General features: G+C 34.2%; 1 protein-coding gene across 7 annotated transcripts in view; it reads right to left on the reverse strand.

Moving 5' to 3' along the window:
• The window catches only part of LOC109852676 (monocarboxylate transporter 2-like), a 38,237-nt gene that overhangs the window by 6,871 nt on the left and 14,627 nt on the right, over nucleotides 1–16,739 (reverse strand). The window contains exon 1 of one of the 7 annotated variants that reach the window (XM_020424055.1): nucleotides 11,605–13,759. The exons of the other annotated variants lie outside the window; for them this stretch is intronic. Within the exon in view, the coding sequence (XP_020279644.1) occupies nucleotides 11,605–13,072 (1,468 nt within the window). The 5' untranslated portion in view covers nucleotides 13,073–13,759. Of the gene's footprint in view, nucleotides 1–11,604; nucleotides 13,760–16,739 lie in introns of those variants that run through there. 7 annotated transcript variants of the gene reach the window in all.

The raw sequence follows: 16,739 nt of genomic DNA on the forward strand, positions 1-16,739 counted from the left end.
TTAGCACACGGCTGATCTTGCTAATTCAGCAATTGTATAAATTTCGAGATACGGCAAACGACCCGTAACTTTGCAGCGTTTCGGACGACTTACGTGCGCGTACGTATATTTCGCATTTAATACCGTGTTCGTTCGAGAAAACGTGCCATGCTGCGCGCAGTAGAAAGTCCTTTCTTTTCTTTTTGTTTTGTTGGAAAGACGATTTTTTTCGGCTTCCGAAATTATGCTGTTTCTCTTCTTTGAATTAAAATAAAGAGCGAATTTTAAAACAGAACGAATTCTGAAACGCAGTTACTTCCCGCTTTGCATAAAAAGAATCCGCGTAGCAGAGACACGCGACGCGTGTTGAATTAAAGATTTTCTTTTTTTATGCTTTTTAAGCACGTTAAAAAAATGATTTCTTCGCGACACATTTATCTCGCACAATTTCACAGATCACATTATTAGATGGTTCTTCGGGATAACTTTGCACGTTTTTCTGTCTCGCAAACGCGTGCAAAAATTTTACATAAAAAACTTTCTATCTTAAATTTGTCTATTAATCGTTGCAGTTTGTCTCATCGGACGCAAGTTATGTTTATTATCGAACATAATAATAATTAAAAATTGCACAATTAAACGCGCCGGGTTTCTAGGAAGTAGTGATTCGCACGTATCGCGTGTTTCAATTGCAAAAGATCAGACCAGCAGATGTGAGACGCGTTGCCAAACACCGACTGAGTACGCCGAGATGGATCAGAAGAGACGCGCACTCCGCGGACCGAGCTTGCGTAGGAGAAGCGAATGGGCTAATCCCCTCGTTTCCCTTCGCCACGTGCTTTCGTAGGCAACGCGTAAAACTACCGCCAGGAAGTTAGAACGAGAAACGATATATCCAAAACGATATAGTTTGTCGATGATATCGGTGCGGTTTTATCATTGTTATGTCTTTGGAACATTTCAAAGAAAAGTTGAATCATCTCAAACTTACTCTCGTGCATAGAAGACTAACAGTAAAATAAAATTAGCTTGTGTGTCAAAATAAAAAAATATAAATGTGCTTAGAATCTTTTGTTACAGAAGAAATAGCCGAGATTTGTAGGAAACGTAATTTTTTAACGCAATTTTTTTGATGATGCGACAATAAAATGATAAGAATTAGAAAATGTTGTAGAAGTATTATCTCGAATAAAAACTTAATTTTTATATGCTAGAAATTAAGCGAGAAAGACTCGATCGTGACACGACACAAATGTTGTAAAATTTAAAGTTTTTTTTATCGTCATAAGATCGATCCTGACGACAGAATATCGCGCGTTCGAAATCTTCTTTAAGCACGATAATCATGCAATTAGAGTGCACCGAAATCGGCTCACAACATTGCTCTGATACGATCACATCGTGCGATACGATCGCTACGTAAATCGGTCGGTTCAAAATATGTGGCGGTGCTTTTGTACATATTATGTAAAACAGAAACGATTATGAGCAGCATTAACCGTAAATCGCGCGCCAATTACAAAATACATAAAAACGGAACATATTTTTTTACACGATCTGCGTGTCGCTTTGCCCGAAATTATTTGCCATTCACTTAATGAAGGACGTCGAGCGTTTTTACAACTTTATCCTGTCGTGTAATTTGCGTGAATACATAAGTAGCATCTGATATTTTTAAAAGAGAGGAATTATGTTTTTTTTTCGGAAAAATAATTTTGCCCAAAATGTTGCGCGCTGCTTTAATTCAGAGTTTATATATAAAATTTAAATTTTGTTTATAACCGAAATTAAAACAGAAATATCTGAGTAAATTTATCAAGATCTTTTATCTCTGCATTTTCGTTACGTATATGAGAATACTATATACATATATATATATATATATATATATATATATATATATATATATATAAAAACCAAGAAATGGAAGAATCATAAAAAAGTGTTTTGAATGCAATAATTCAAGTGTAGTGATAAATCGGTGCCGGAGAGGTTACCGTCGCTATGACAAAAGCCGTAAAATAACTACGACATACGAAAAAAATATGTCGACGAATACATGTCATAGGCATTTTTGGCCACACGTCTGAATAGGTGTCGATCGTCCAAAAGATCGCTCGATAATTCCTTCGTGACACACATCCTGTTTCCTACGTTTTTTATAGCAAATGTAACGCATAGCCGAACTTAACGATCTTTTTATGTCGCAATAATGTAATAGTAAGGTCTTGATTTAATATCGGCCATAGAATTCTACCTTTTCCATGTTATGTTTCAAATTTTTAGAATAAAGAAAATTCGCTAATGAAAAATACAAAAATTAAAAAAATTACAAAAATTAAAATATTTCTAAATTCAAGTTTTTTTTTTTAATTTTGTAAATTAACAAGAAAAATAGATATGTGCAAATGTATACTTATTCTTCACCATGAAAAGGAGAGACAATGAGAATGCTAGATGTGTGAGAATGATGAATTTCACCACGATTCTGGTGTCAACTACATTTTACACGTACTTTCACGTGCGATATGTTTCGACAAGCTGTCCGTACGAGATGTGATCAGCGCAAACGAGGTATTATAAATCAACTCTTTCTGACATTTCTGTCAAAATGAACACAAAGTGTACGGCTGCGCGGCTCTCGGCAGTATTTGCTTACAAATGTGTTGTAATAGCATATATTCTAGAATACTAAATAGGAGATCAGAAGCACAAAATGCATAAATATCTCTCGCATATATCGCTCTCGATCGCATCGTTAAAACGGTGTCGACAACGACGTCTATTTTTACCGCGTTGAGTACGTACGTTGCAGCTGTCGAATCGCAGAACATATTATAAATCCCGCACGCGCAAGAGATTTTGTCGCTTCCTCTCTCGAAAAGATGGTCACAATTAATCACCCGTTGTTGTATAAAATGCATCTGTTTCGAGTCTAACGTCTTTTTTTTTTTTTTTTTTTCAAAGATCGAATCACGTCGAGTTTTTTGATGATTAGAGCATAAGATCTGATTATCTTCTCGAGTGACAATTATGATAACATGAACCGCAATCTTATTGCCAAATTCAAAAGCGAGGTTGCTCTTGTAGATTTTTCTTTACGAGCGCGTGCTCGACTTTCTTACAGATACTCACGTGCAAAATAGTACAAAACATTTTATACTCTGAGATTTTATACTTCAATAACAATCCGTTATGAATTTTATCACAAAGTAAATTAAGCGCCATCATATCGTTTCCATAATGTATGAATTAATAGTACAACGTCACTGTGCATTAAGACGTCATTTAAAGACAGACAAGAGAGGTAGGGTTAATATAATCCACTAAAACCTTTTTCTCTGTACGTATTCATAATATCTCTGTTATTTTGTCTGACTAAATTATAGAGAGACGAAGGGATAAAGTAAAGGAAGATGAGAATAGACGTTCGCGAGTCGCCAAAAAGTCGTTGCTCATGATTAATAATTCTCAAGACCGAATAACGATCTGTCTTGTTGATCCTATTCTTATCCTATTCTTACCCTATTTGCGAATCAATTTCATCAAATACGATAAATATATTAATGTTATCGCTGTTAAAGCGATAGCATTAATAACTTCTCTTGCAATAAATCGTAGAAAAGAAACAGTTCATTCATTCATTCATGTGAGCGGACGCGACGAAGAATTTTCAATGTCAAGGCTCTTAAGAGAAGAACGATGAACTCACAGACACACAAGTCGCGTGCAATAGCGGCCATGTCAAGTTCACTCAGTAATTTGCTCTCGACTTCTTGAGCGAGAGTTTCGAGATTTTCTCTTAAATTGCTATTCACACGTTTTTGAATTGGAAATAAAAGAAATTTATACGTCGGATAATTAAATTCGGAAGTCGATCGTATTAACAATTATTGATTTTCAATTTTTTAGTAGCTGTTCTAAGTTTAAATGTGAGCTAAGAACGAGTGTTATAAAGTTCAGCAACGAAATATAATTTATCGCAAAACAGAGAAACAAAAGAGTTAGAAAGAGACGCGGGACGATCTTGCGAAGGATGGACGTAATTCTCAAGAGAAGGAACATGAGTCACTCAGTTAGATTGCCATCGAGTCGTTAAGCACTTCTCTCTATCGCGTAAAAAAAGCAGAAGATGGTCGAAGTAGTTGCTACGAGAGCAGCTTTCGAGTTTTCGTCACTAAAACTCTCCGTTCTCGATCAACGATCTAGAACACTGATACGACTCCGTGAGACACGCGATATGTTTGATCAAGAGGGTTCTGACAGAAAGTTCTTTTGGAATTGTGTACTTATGTCTTCTAACATTAACAATTGCGAGGATGTCGCTACTTGGTATTGTTCTCCACAAGAACAACATACTTTATACTTAAAAAAAAAAACTTAATTTCTAAACATTCTTTTTTCGACCAAATTTGTGAGTTTTTTTGTAGGTATAATTTTTTAATGTCTTTTTGTATTTCCAAACTACTCTCAAACTATTACTTTAAGTTACTTAATAAATATCCACAATTTAGAAAACATTTTTTTTATCGCAGTAAAATTAATTAAATTATTGAATTTTGTTCTCTTGGAAAGAAGCAACATAATCGTATCTATAGTAACTTCGTTGATAAACTCCATTGGTAAGACCGTGGATAGACGAGTTCACGGGGTAGATACACATTAAGATTAAAAGTCGTCTGTGTTTCGTGAGACAGAGGATCGATGGCACTAATGCCAGGACAGGATAAAACGAGCGTTTATCCAAAATTACGACGATTTCTTCAAGAAACGCTACGGTACGTATCTGTCCAACGGTCTTTACCACCTCCCGACAGTTCATTTATATTGATTAAACTTTGGAAAATAAAGAATCGCATAGATTCGTTATCATGATGAACGCACGACTGCCAAACTACGCATATTGCATTATTATACTGAAATAAATTGAACTACAATAAATTTCGACGATTGAATCTATATATGATCACTAGAATTCAATTAGAATTATCTTGTTCCAATTACTAATTGATTAATTAAAAACATGAATAAAATATTATGACAGATTTAATTGACTTTTGTAAATTTAATGTAGATTTAATATCAAAACTGTTTCAAGTAAATTTAATATCAAACTGTGTTTCAACTATTTAATTAGATTAGATTAATTAAATGTTTAATTTAAAACTTTGTGTGCTTGTCTTATTTGGTAAAAAAGTAAAATTAAAGTGCTGAGAAGAGCTGACTTGATGTCAAGCTGGCTTTTCCACATTGAAAAAAATTTATTTCCGGTAAAAAAAAATCTTGTAGTAAACTACAATTGTGAGAATCTCGACATATATTTTTTATTTCACTAAAATGTGTATAATAAGTTTTAACGAATGATTCCACACATGTAGATATATTTCTTCAGGTTTAATAACCATATGCTTGTAATCAGTATATAGTGTTCTAGCAAATAACTAAACTATATGTATATATGTTCATAAAAAATCTGTGGCCGGCAAGGCAGTTCTCTCTAAAACTTTCTCTTAAGAAACGTTTTATCTGATTCAGATAAATCTCAGTGATATCACACCAGTCGGTAGCCGAATACATATAAATAACATAGCGCGATAAAAAAAACCTAATATTGTATATTGTATGTATCACAATTTACAGAGACGTGTCTATTTACTTTGACTATTATTTATATTTTATGAGGGTGCTATAAAGTGCTATGTAGTAATTGTTTTGTTAAGCTATATTGTGTAATACAGAGTGGACAAAGAATATTGTTCGTGAATCGAGGAATTCATAGCCAATCAATTCAAACCGTAGGTTTTCATGATTCCCATAATATATGAAATACAGCGACCCAATTTTACGCAGTTCTAATTACTTTTGAAAAATGGAAAGCGTCGGCGTGATAAGTTTTCGATTTCTGCCGGTGACAGAACAGTAGAAAAAATCTCCGTCTCTTTTTGTGTACGCATATCTTTACATTCGCGAACAGTCGAAGGTTTTTCTAGCGCGGGTTCTTGGCCCCCTTTCTTTCTAGGACAGGCGCGATGCCTCTGACAGAAGGTTCGGATTTATTCACTCGGTGACGAAGGGGAATAGAACCCCCTTGAGGCTCTTGACACGGCCTTTCCCTTCGGTGCAAAAAATCATTGCTCGATATATTGCCGATATTTGGTATCGAAGTGCGAAGATATTATAGCTTCTCTTTTCCGATAAAAGCGTCAAATATGCGATCAAGTTCATAAATTCGTGCTCTCGCAAATATTTCCACAGGAAGCAAAAACACACTATCTCTCGATATTGTAACTTTAATATACATATATACATGCTTCCGAAATAGTCTTATGAACTATATATGTGTGAGAAAATGTTATTCTTTATGTAAAAATAATATCTATCTAATTAAATTTAGACTCAAAGCTCGTATATATTGCCAGTTTTTACTAGGAACATCAGAATCATCACTTACTTGTTGCGTTCACACTAGTCCGTATATCAAACGTATCGTTTGTCAACCGTTGAGTTTTAGGTTTTTACTTCCACACACAACTTCAATATCACAAAATAATTTCTAACACTCGACTTAGAAGAATTGTGCTTGAATTGTATTTGATCAATTGTATTTGATTTCATATTTTATATAATATATATGTTATTCCTTTCAAACTCGAGACATTTTTCTGATAGTAAGAAAGATTGTGTGATCAATACGGATAATTGAATTTTATCGAAGAATGCAGGATAAATAAATGCTCAATTTTGTACGAAAACTTCTTTGCCGTCGATAGAAAATTAGATCCTCGTACGTGACTGCAATATTGTAGAGTCAATCGAAATAAGACACACAGCGCGTTTGTTGCTCCTGACAGGTTTTCTCAGCAAATTACGAAACTCAAATAACAAATTTACAAACTAAACTAAACAAAGAGTTTTTTAAAGAATTATTATTATTTACTTTTTTTTACTTTTTAATTAAAATTTATTTTTATCTGTGCGAATGCTGTAAAAACGACGGGCAATGAGTTTCTAACACATTGGCGGTAATATACGCGAAAAAATTAAATTCTGTTTGCAAACTCAATTAGGTTGTGCGAAATGGTTTGGATGCGCAAGGATACAATTAGTTTAAAATCAATTACGTGATAACTGCGCAACATAGCGGTCATGCTATCAAGTTAGGTGCGGGCGTAATTAAGGCGTTATTGTAAATAAGAGCAGCCAGTAAAAAATGTTGCATTTCTGCCCATGTACCTTAGTGTACAGTCTCCAATGTTCTTCTCGGAAAATTAATTTTAGAAAATGTATTCAGTGCAATAAAAAAAAATGTGGTCCGGAAAGATTTCATTTTTTTTTATTTATTAATATATTTCTTGTTTTAAATACATATAATAATAAAAAAAAAAAATTAATTTTTGTTTAACAAAAAATTATTATATGCAAAACTAATTTTCTTTACTGCGTGTTGGTAGATCATCTACTACCTATCGACATTTATGAGAGACAAATTTGTTCGGGATTAATATTTTTCGTGGGATAACGTCGTTGAACTTATTGCAAAATAAACATTTTGCAAATACAATTTCCGCGTTCAAAACACGTCTGGATGCAATAACGAGAATATTCGCGATTCGAACCGACCGACGCGTATATAATTGTGTAAAAAGAACAAAAAAAAAATCAAACAAAAAGTACCGAAAGGTCAACGTCTTTTTTGGGATTTGTCGTGAGCCGCAGCAGACAATTTCGGGAGACGGTCTATGTAAAGCGTTTCTCAATTACAATTGCGGTAACGACGTCCATCGAGAAAGCGATCTCCGTAGATAACTAAATCCTCTTACGAAGAAATGTCTCGCGAAGCAGTCTTGCGTTTTCGTATCGGAGACTGTTTCAATTATATTTAGAATTTAATTTGTTCTGAGAAAAAAAAAGGTTTAGATCGCTGTTTTGATTTAGAGAAAGACAGAGAGAAAGAGAGAGAGAGAGAGAAAGAAGGTTGTCATTTTGTTTAATTTAATTATCGTTTTAATCTTGTTTCTAATTGGAAAATTATAAAAATATATATATAAAAAGCAAAAAGGACAAAGAATAATATCGATTTAAAAAGACCTGTGTTATATGTAATAGAATTTGTAAATTTGTAAGATATAACAGACGGACTTCCTTCAGAGAAAAATATCTTCTTAACAATAGATATTTCAGATTTTATCTTGATGGACTTACACGTCGGTTCCGCGTGTTTTGAAAGCACCCACCACGGGAAGCCGAAAAAAAAACTTCCCGAGTCCGACAATTTTTATCGCACTTCTTTCATCTACGTCGTCTCGGACCGTGAGTTCCGTCTTAGAGACGCGTTGCCTTCTACGTTAAAAATTAGCGCGTAACTATTTCGCACCGGATACGACGCATATTTCATATCTTATCGGAAATGCTTCCCCACCGAGACGCCACGAGAAAATGGCCAACCTTAGAATTTTAATCCTATGAAATTTCAATCTACAAATCTTTTTGTTTTCCAAACAAATGAATTCAGAAATGTAACTGACTTACGTTAAGAGATTTTTCGGAAGATTTTGAACTTCTCTTGATACATCTGAAGTGATTTCTGAAAAAACTTATATTGTTTAATTCGAATCATTGTTGGAGAATTTTTCAGATGTGTTATTACTTATAATATAAAGAGAGTCTCGAATGAATTGTTTAGAAATAATTTCAAAATTTTTTTTTTCTTCAGAATAAATAAAAATATCTTCTTTAGAAATTGTCTCAGAAGTCCGGAAGATTTATATGCTTGCGCATCACTTGTAAGTCTTCGAAGAGACTTTTATATCGGACATATGTATCATATCTCGTGTTTGCATTTATATTTACATATCAGTGTTGTACTTTCCATTTTTTTCTCTTACTTTTTACAATTTATTCATTTTTTTCAGCTTTTTTATTTCGCAAGATAAATTTACTGACAAATACTTAAATGAAAAGAAGACAAAACTTGTGCAAAGAAACACAATAATACGTAAATAAACAATACAGAACACGTAATAATTACGAACGAAAAGACATGGAGCATGTACATGTAGAAGACGGCGGATGACGGGTATAATTTTTTTAACGATGACGGAACTTCATTGCTCTAGGCTCTTTGAGAGATGTCTGAAATAGGTATTTAAATACGCCAACAAAAAAATTGATCTGTCGCTCTCTTAACACGTTCCTTTTTGCTCCTGTTTCGAATTGTGAATCTTATCATGTGCGCCGGTTCGTCACCTGTTTAACATTTTCTTTCATGAGGAAGAATTCATTTTTTTTTTCATTTTGATTTTTTTATGAAAAAAATGAAGTAATATGATTATATATCACTTTATTTATGCGATATTTTTAAAATCGGTAATATATCTATATGTCAGAATGTTTAATATGAAAAACAAATCATTTTTTTAATTTAATGTACATAATTGTTTTTATAATTTATATCTTTCTCTCTGTACAACATTTTGAATTCGATTTTTCTCTTCTCGATTGTGTGATTTTTCGTTTTTACGATTAGATTTACGCTAGAAGAGTAAATAGATAGACGAATGATTGAGCGATTTAAATAGGAAACCCATTGAACCTTACCAAAGTCCGCTGACGTTTATATTCACAAAGGCGTTGATACGACAGGCGATATGTTACGAGCAAGAGCGCTTTCTCGCGGCTTGTTCTCGAACGGAAACGGGATCAACGCTCTAATACGAGTTTGTTTCGATGATGTCAGTTTTTTAGTAGCTCCATTTATTCGGGCAATAAAGAAAAATCGAGAACTATATGTATCTTTAAATTTGACGAGTAATATATTATATATATTCGTTCGAACTTTTCGAACTTTCTTTATGGGACTATACCTGAATCTTTAAAAATTTATGGAAAAATAAAAGAGATCGGAACATAAAATTACATAAAAAATAAATGATTAAGAAAATAATATATACAATATTATGTACACAAGAATATTATGTAATAATATTGTAAATATATTATATGAGTTAGTACTCGGTGTGACAACGTGTAGCCCCGGTTACACTTTTAAATCAAATGCTTCTCATCTTTTTTAAACTACTTCAGGCATTCCATGCCATCAGCTCGTTCTGACTTGCGAGTATATTCCTATTGCACATCACTCTCAAAAGCTACAAGATATCTCGAACTAAATCATTATTAATCTATGAAAACTCACTGTATACATAGAGTGACGGCTGTTTCACGTCTGTCAAACTATAAAATTGCATCACATATATTATAATTAATATTTTATAGTTTGACAGACGTGAAACAGCCGTCACTCTATGTATACAGTGAGTTTTCATAGATTAATAATAATAATTATTAATAATGATAATGATTATTAATAATGATATCTTTTACAATAATAATGATTATTAATAATAATCATTATTATTACTAATCATTATTATTACTAATAATCATAATTATTATTATTATTAATAATAATCATTATCATTAATTTACAATAATAATGATTATTAATAATGATATCTTTTACAAAGAATCGTATGAATGTTTTATTTGCTCGTGTCTGTAAAATGTGTTATAGTTTTAATTATATTCTTAATAGATAGTGACATTTTTTAAAATACAAATATACAAATATAAGAATGAGAGTTCAGTTAAAAAATCCAAGTTATAAGAAATGGCATTTTTTGTTTATAAATGTAGTGCTCTAGTTAACTTTGACAGTTTTATGATATACACGCAAGTGTCTTTCAGATCATTCGAAATATCTTACATATGGATGCGATGATGTACGTCCACCATTATTTTTCGGTTTTGTCCTTTTTGTACACGCGGTAATAAGCGTGACGAAAAGACCGCTTATTAGACACAGCTGCAAACGTGCGAAACTTGCTCGATTTTCCGCTTCTGGCCGGTTGCCAGCCAAGCGAAACGTACACACGTGCGTTTCTTTCAGGAAAATGTTGCAAAGTTTAAAGCAGTAATATTAAAAATGCGTCGCGATTTTACCGTCGCGGTTAAGACAACCGCGACACAATACTATCTGACGGTTTCATTTCGCGACCAATTTAGGGATAACTGCGCAACTTTTCTTCTCTGAATCCAAATTAGAACAATTTTCAAGATTTTCCGTAAACAAATTCTATTTTCTTAAATTTGCACTAGCAAATAATTAAATCTTTTTTCTCGTTTTTATCGTTGTTTTTTTCTTTCGAGTTTTTTTGCCGCTATTAAAGAAGTTACACAACTTCGCATGAAAGAAATTTAAATAAAGAACTCTGAGTCATTTAGTACTTTTGTTTGTGAGAATATCGATTGGTCTTTGATACCCAAACACAAGGGTGGCAGATGAAAAAATTCAAAGACCTCTAATCAATCCTACTTATATATACGTACTAACAAAAGTAAGAATGTTTACATTGACACATTTTATTTTTTCTTGTATAATGTTGTAGATTTTAAATGTGTACAATTTCTACAAAAAAAAAATACGCCAATATTATATTAGACAGATATTATATTATTACAAAATTTTATTACTTTTAATAATAATTTTATCGAGAGAGAGAGAGAGAGAGAGAGATACGCATCTATAAAATTTCCAGTGTTAATTTCTGCTCCAATTTTACCAACCTGCTTGCATGCGCACGTGAGGACCGAACTTGACCGCTATTTGTTGAAGAAAAACGCTGACAGCTCCGTGCGTACCGTGCGATAGAATTTGCACCAGCAAACCCGCCAGGAGAACTATCCAGCCCCAACCACCTTCCGGGTAGTAATGTTGTTTCAACGTGAGTAGTTGCCTGAGATCCGCGACCAATTGACGAGACGCCGTCACCGCCGCCACGTGCGTTTGTTCCGGTGCTACGTGATCGCTGCACGCAACTCCGCTATCGTGGGTCGACAATCGCGGCAGCGATCGGCTACGATAAAGCACGGCCGCGGCGATCGGTGTCGCCGCACGCCTCGCGGAATTCGTTCCCTGGTTTGCGACGATCTCGACAGCGTCTCGGTCTTTTGTCGTTTCGCGGTAGACGACCGTGTCGCGATTCAAATAACCTGAATACTTCCACAAAGGAGAGTATCGACCGTAAGAAAAATGTGGTTCTCCGCAGTCTTCGCATTTTCTCGCGACGTCGTGCTCGTTTTCATTATTGGCGCAGGCGACAATGATATCCGTTTCTTGATTTTTCAAATTTTTTTCTTGACGATTCTCGTTTCTTGCGAATTGTCGCGTTTTTCCGAACGATCGCACGTGGCTGTCTTCGGTAAAAGTGTGAACGACCTTGCGTGTTGCTTTGTTGCAAAAAGTTTCGCAATGCGCGCTCGGCGCGGCGACGACGACGGATGCAACGACGTCGTCCCCGTGAGAGTACGCGCGATTTTGGGGCGAACTGATTTCCATCGGTTCTGCCGCGTCTTCGTCGTACTCATTTTTACGACTGTCGCTATTCCCGGCGCGCTTATCCGAGCTGATCGTTTTATCGGCATCACGGGAAAAATATGTCGATTCGGGTGGATTATTTATGCAATCGTTCGTTGATGCCGATGCAATTTTTATTTTATGAAAAACGTGTGTCTCTCGCTCATCATGACACTCGTTATCGAGAACAGTTTCGTTTGTACAATTGTGTTCATTAAATGTCTCTTGAGTTTCTTCGATTTTATTATTTGACTTTTGGATCGTGTACATACCTTTAAATTTATCTTTTAAATCTTCGATGTCCTCGTTGTCTTCCTTGTGCACAATTATTTTATGATCATTTATAGATTTGAAAATGTCGCACTTGTCAAATCTTATAGTTTTATTAGTATTCGATCTGACAACAATATTGTTTTCTTTTTTGAAAACTGAATTTTTTTGCTTTGACCAATCTGCATCATTTTTTGTATAATAATAGTTCTCGGTGATATTGTCATCGTTATCCGATTTATCATATCTTGATGTATATTCGCGGTCACGTAGTTTTGGTCGGCCGACAGACTTTTCGACGCGGTGATTATGGTCGGACCAAGATTTGACAACTTTGCGAGACACCGCAGCTGTTGCAAACGTCGCTTGGTACTCGCCAATTTCAGAATCCACATGGGAGGCTGCCATTATCCGGATTTCCCTTCCTCTGAGTTCAGCAAGGTATCACACGGGTTCTCATCATCGTCGTCGCTCTCCTTCATCCGCTCTTCTTTTCCTTTTATTTCTGATCAGAGTTCCGAAACTTATCAAATATCTGTCTCGGGATTTCACTTTTCGTTACACGCATCTCTTTCAGAAAATAATTTTATGACTTAGAATCTTGTAATTTTCAATTGTTCAAAGGATCAATTACGGTATAAACGTGTAAAATCATCCGTCAAAAACTTTAAAAGAAAGAATTTATTATTAGCTCATCAACATAAATTAAAATTATTAAATTTCATCTCGAATTCTCTGCGTTCTTGGAGCTGAAAGTTCTCACAAGCGTAACCATAATTCTCTCGTTTAGGGGGGGGGGGGACAATCATCATTATTTGATTTAAATCTTCGTAAAACTGGAAAATATTTTTCGACGATAAGATAAATTTTCCAAAATTGTCAAAACAAATCTCCGATAATGTCAGTCGCGAAACTTTATCAAAATCATTTCCTCGATGATCTATAATCTTTCGAACGAGAGGAAAATCGGAGCGGTCTCATAACTTATCGCGACTAAGCAAAACCGAGCGCGACTCCTGGGATACTGAGCAACGGGATGTATATTATATGTATACATCGCAGGACGACGACGACGACGACGACGCGTCGACCGGACGCGACACACTCAACGCGCGGACTGAGCGCGCTCAGTTGTCGAGACGCGCGAGTTGTCTCTCTGCGGCGTCTCTCCGCTTTCAGGAATGGAGCCGATCGCGTCGTCAGACGCGGTCGTCGTGCCTGCTTTCCTATGTATTCCATTCCTTGGATCTCTCTGTACTATGCTACTCTACTTTCTCCCCACCCACATTTTCTATGATGTGCGTCGTTCCCCAGGTCGTATTATAGATACGTATGCCAATAGATACGTAGAGATACCGTATAGATACCTATACGCCAATGGTTGTTTCTTTCGGAACTTGCTAGTGGTTTTTTTCTTTTGTGATTTTCTCTCCGCAATGTGAAAACCGATTATCTTATTGTCAATTTTCGTTACGTCCACCTTGCGTTGATTTGTTAACTAAAAGTACTCGCGTTTCTTTTTCGACGTCGAGTCGTAACAATCGCGCACAGTGATCCAACTGAACGATATATTTTTCTTTGTCACTCCGAACGGATAGAATACGTACAATTTCAAATAAAACTTGGAGTTCGTGAAACTTTGATTCCCGGTTGGAAATTTTTTGTTCGATCGCAAAATGATGAAATAACAGAGCGTGCGCGCTCTTTTAACATGTTCTTTTGTCACTACGCGGTTCACCACGCGAAACAAATCGCGCAAAGGAACAACTTTGTCCCGTCTCATTGAAAGTTGTTATGGCGAAGCGCTTCGTAATGTTTTTGAATAAGATAATTAATTGGCCAAAAGATTACATTTGTCCGCGTGTGCAAAAAGCACACATACAATATGCATAAATAATTTGGTATCTCTTTTGATGAGTTTGCGTTATAATGAGACGGGCGAAACACAATTAAACTTTCGAAAGAGCATCTCAAAATCTATCTTGATTCTTTTCCGCGTTTGATTCATACAATCCGGTTTCATATAATCGGCTCGCTTATACAGAAGACTAGATGATTTTACGCGCGAAATAAAGAGCCAAATTGCCGCGATATAATCTTAACCTTTCTATTTTCATACCGCGAAAGATCCTTTCGCGAATCTTGCACAGGCTCCCTTGACGGTCCGTAAATCCTTGCTCGTTTCTTTCCACTCTCTTTTTTTTTTTTTTTTTTTTTTTGTGCACATTATTCTCTCGTTGCCCGGAATATATGAATTGAAGAGCGCGCAACTGCCATTGTGTGTAGAGTTATATATTTGTGGATTAAGCGCATATTTTATTACGACGATATCAGTAAATCCGTTGAAAAATAAATTAGTTTTCGACGGAAAGATTTTTTCAACGAGATTGTTTTGGTTTCACGAGAATCATTGTCGTACAAGCGAGATTCGTGTTAGCTATGTATCATAAACGTGATTTGCAAATTTCAAAAGGTTAAAGATTATAATCGCAAAAGAGACTTCAGTCCGTCTCGATCAAACGTTCATGTCATGGTTCGGCGTTGTATCATTTCGTATTTCGTTAGAACGTTGTCAACACTTTCCGCGTGTCACGTTTCAACCAGTTATCACGTGTCGATTTGATATACATAATTCCTTGTGGAAGATGCGAACAGTACGATACAAGTTGACAGAAAATGATGTTGGATGGTTATTATTCGGTCAGGATGTTATAATCTGACGAAAAAATGCAGTTTAATATCTGATAGTTATCAAACTGAATCATCCGCAAGCTGCTATGGAATGCTTTTGCCACTCAGTAATATATTATTGATATTTAATCATCTTCCGACTCCTATAGTATTATTATTGTTTAATTCTTTCTCAACAAAAGTCCATTTTTACATCGAAACTACAAAAAAATAATTACCAATATTGTATTTTTTAATATTATATTTTTTATATTTGAAACATTTATGCAAGTATAAGTATATTTAACTGTAATAAACATTATACAAGTAGAATCATCATTCAAATGGTTATAGCAAAACCAAAGCAAATGTCAAGTTATGTTTTTTGCGTAAATTTAGAAAGGTGGTTAGAACATCGGCAATCAGATAAGTTCTACCGTGTGATGAACAGCAAATATATTGTAGCAGCAGCGCACCTTTTTGGTAAATGTTATTATTTGTTTTTTTTTTTTTTTAATTTAATATTGTTTTATTTTTCTATATATAATGATCTTGCATGTTTTCTCTTTTTTAATTATAGCGCGTGGAAATGAATAGAGTAGAAGAAATTTTTCTAAAAGTTTGTTAACATAAAATACAACGTTATTTATTGTCAAAAAGAGTTGGTTGCGTTACTGCAATTATGTTACGAATTTAATGTAATACTTTAGAAAGCGCGTGTCTTTCCATAAATTTCTCTCTCTATATATGACACAATACTAATGTATTCTATACATATATGAATGTGGATAAGAGATATGTATTATATATATACACATGAAAAAAGAAAATATATAAAAGAATATATATTACAACTATGTTTTAAAAGTTATCATAGTGTATATCATTTTATTTTATTTATATCAGTTAGTGTATAATATTGTTTTATTTATATTAGTTTTATATTGAATTTTATGAGTTTTTTTTTTTGTTATTTTGCTCGACATTCACGAGGCATTTCTTACAGTTTGTTGGTAGCTTTTATTCACACACAAAACAGAACGCTGTGTTATCTTCTCAACGTCGATAAGTCGGTAACTACCAATTTATCCTGATAGTGTATACTCATATCAAGAAAAGTTTTCATATTATATTTATTGCATTCTACAATTAACTCTTTCATTTTTAGCGCCGTTTATATCCAGCATTATTGTTAATTATCATTGTATTATTATATTGTTATTGTTTTTATTAACTTTGTTATTTATTTTATGTCTTTAGTTATTATTCATTTTATTAATTTTAACAAATCTATGACTTCAGTATAGATTCATAAAATATTTTTAAAAACGAAAATATAAGACATAAGAAAATTATAGACATTCGTTTATTTGTCATACATATAGATATAGATTGATCGAGAATA

Source organism: Pseudomyrmex gracilis, unplaced genomic scaffold (genome assembly GCF_002006095.1).
Source record: "Pseudomyrmex gracilis isolate BER0280 unplaced genomic scaffold, ASM200609v1 scaffold_33, whole genome shotgun sequence".
In the NCBI taxonomy this organism is placed as follows: Eukaryota; Metazoa; Arthropoda; class Insecta; order Hymenoptera; family Formicidae; genus Pseudomyrmex; species Pseudomyrmex gracilis.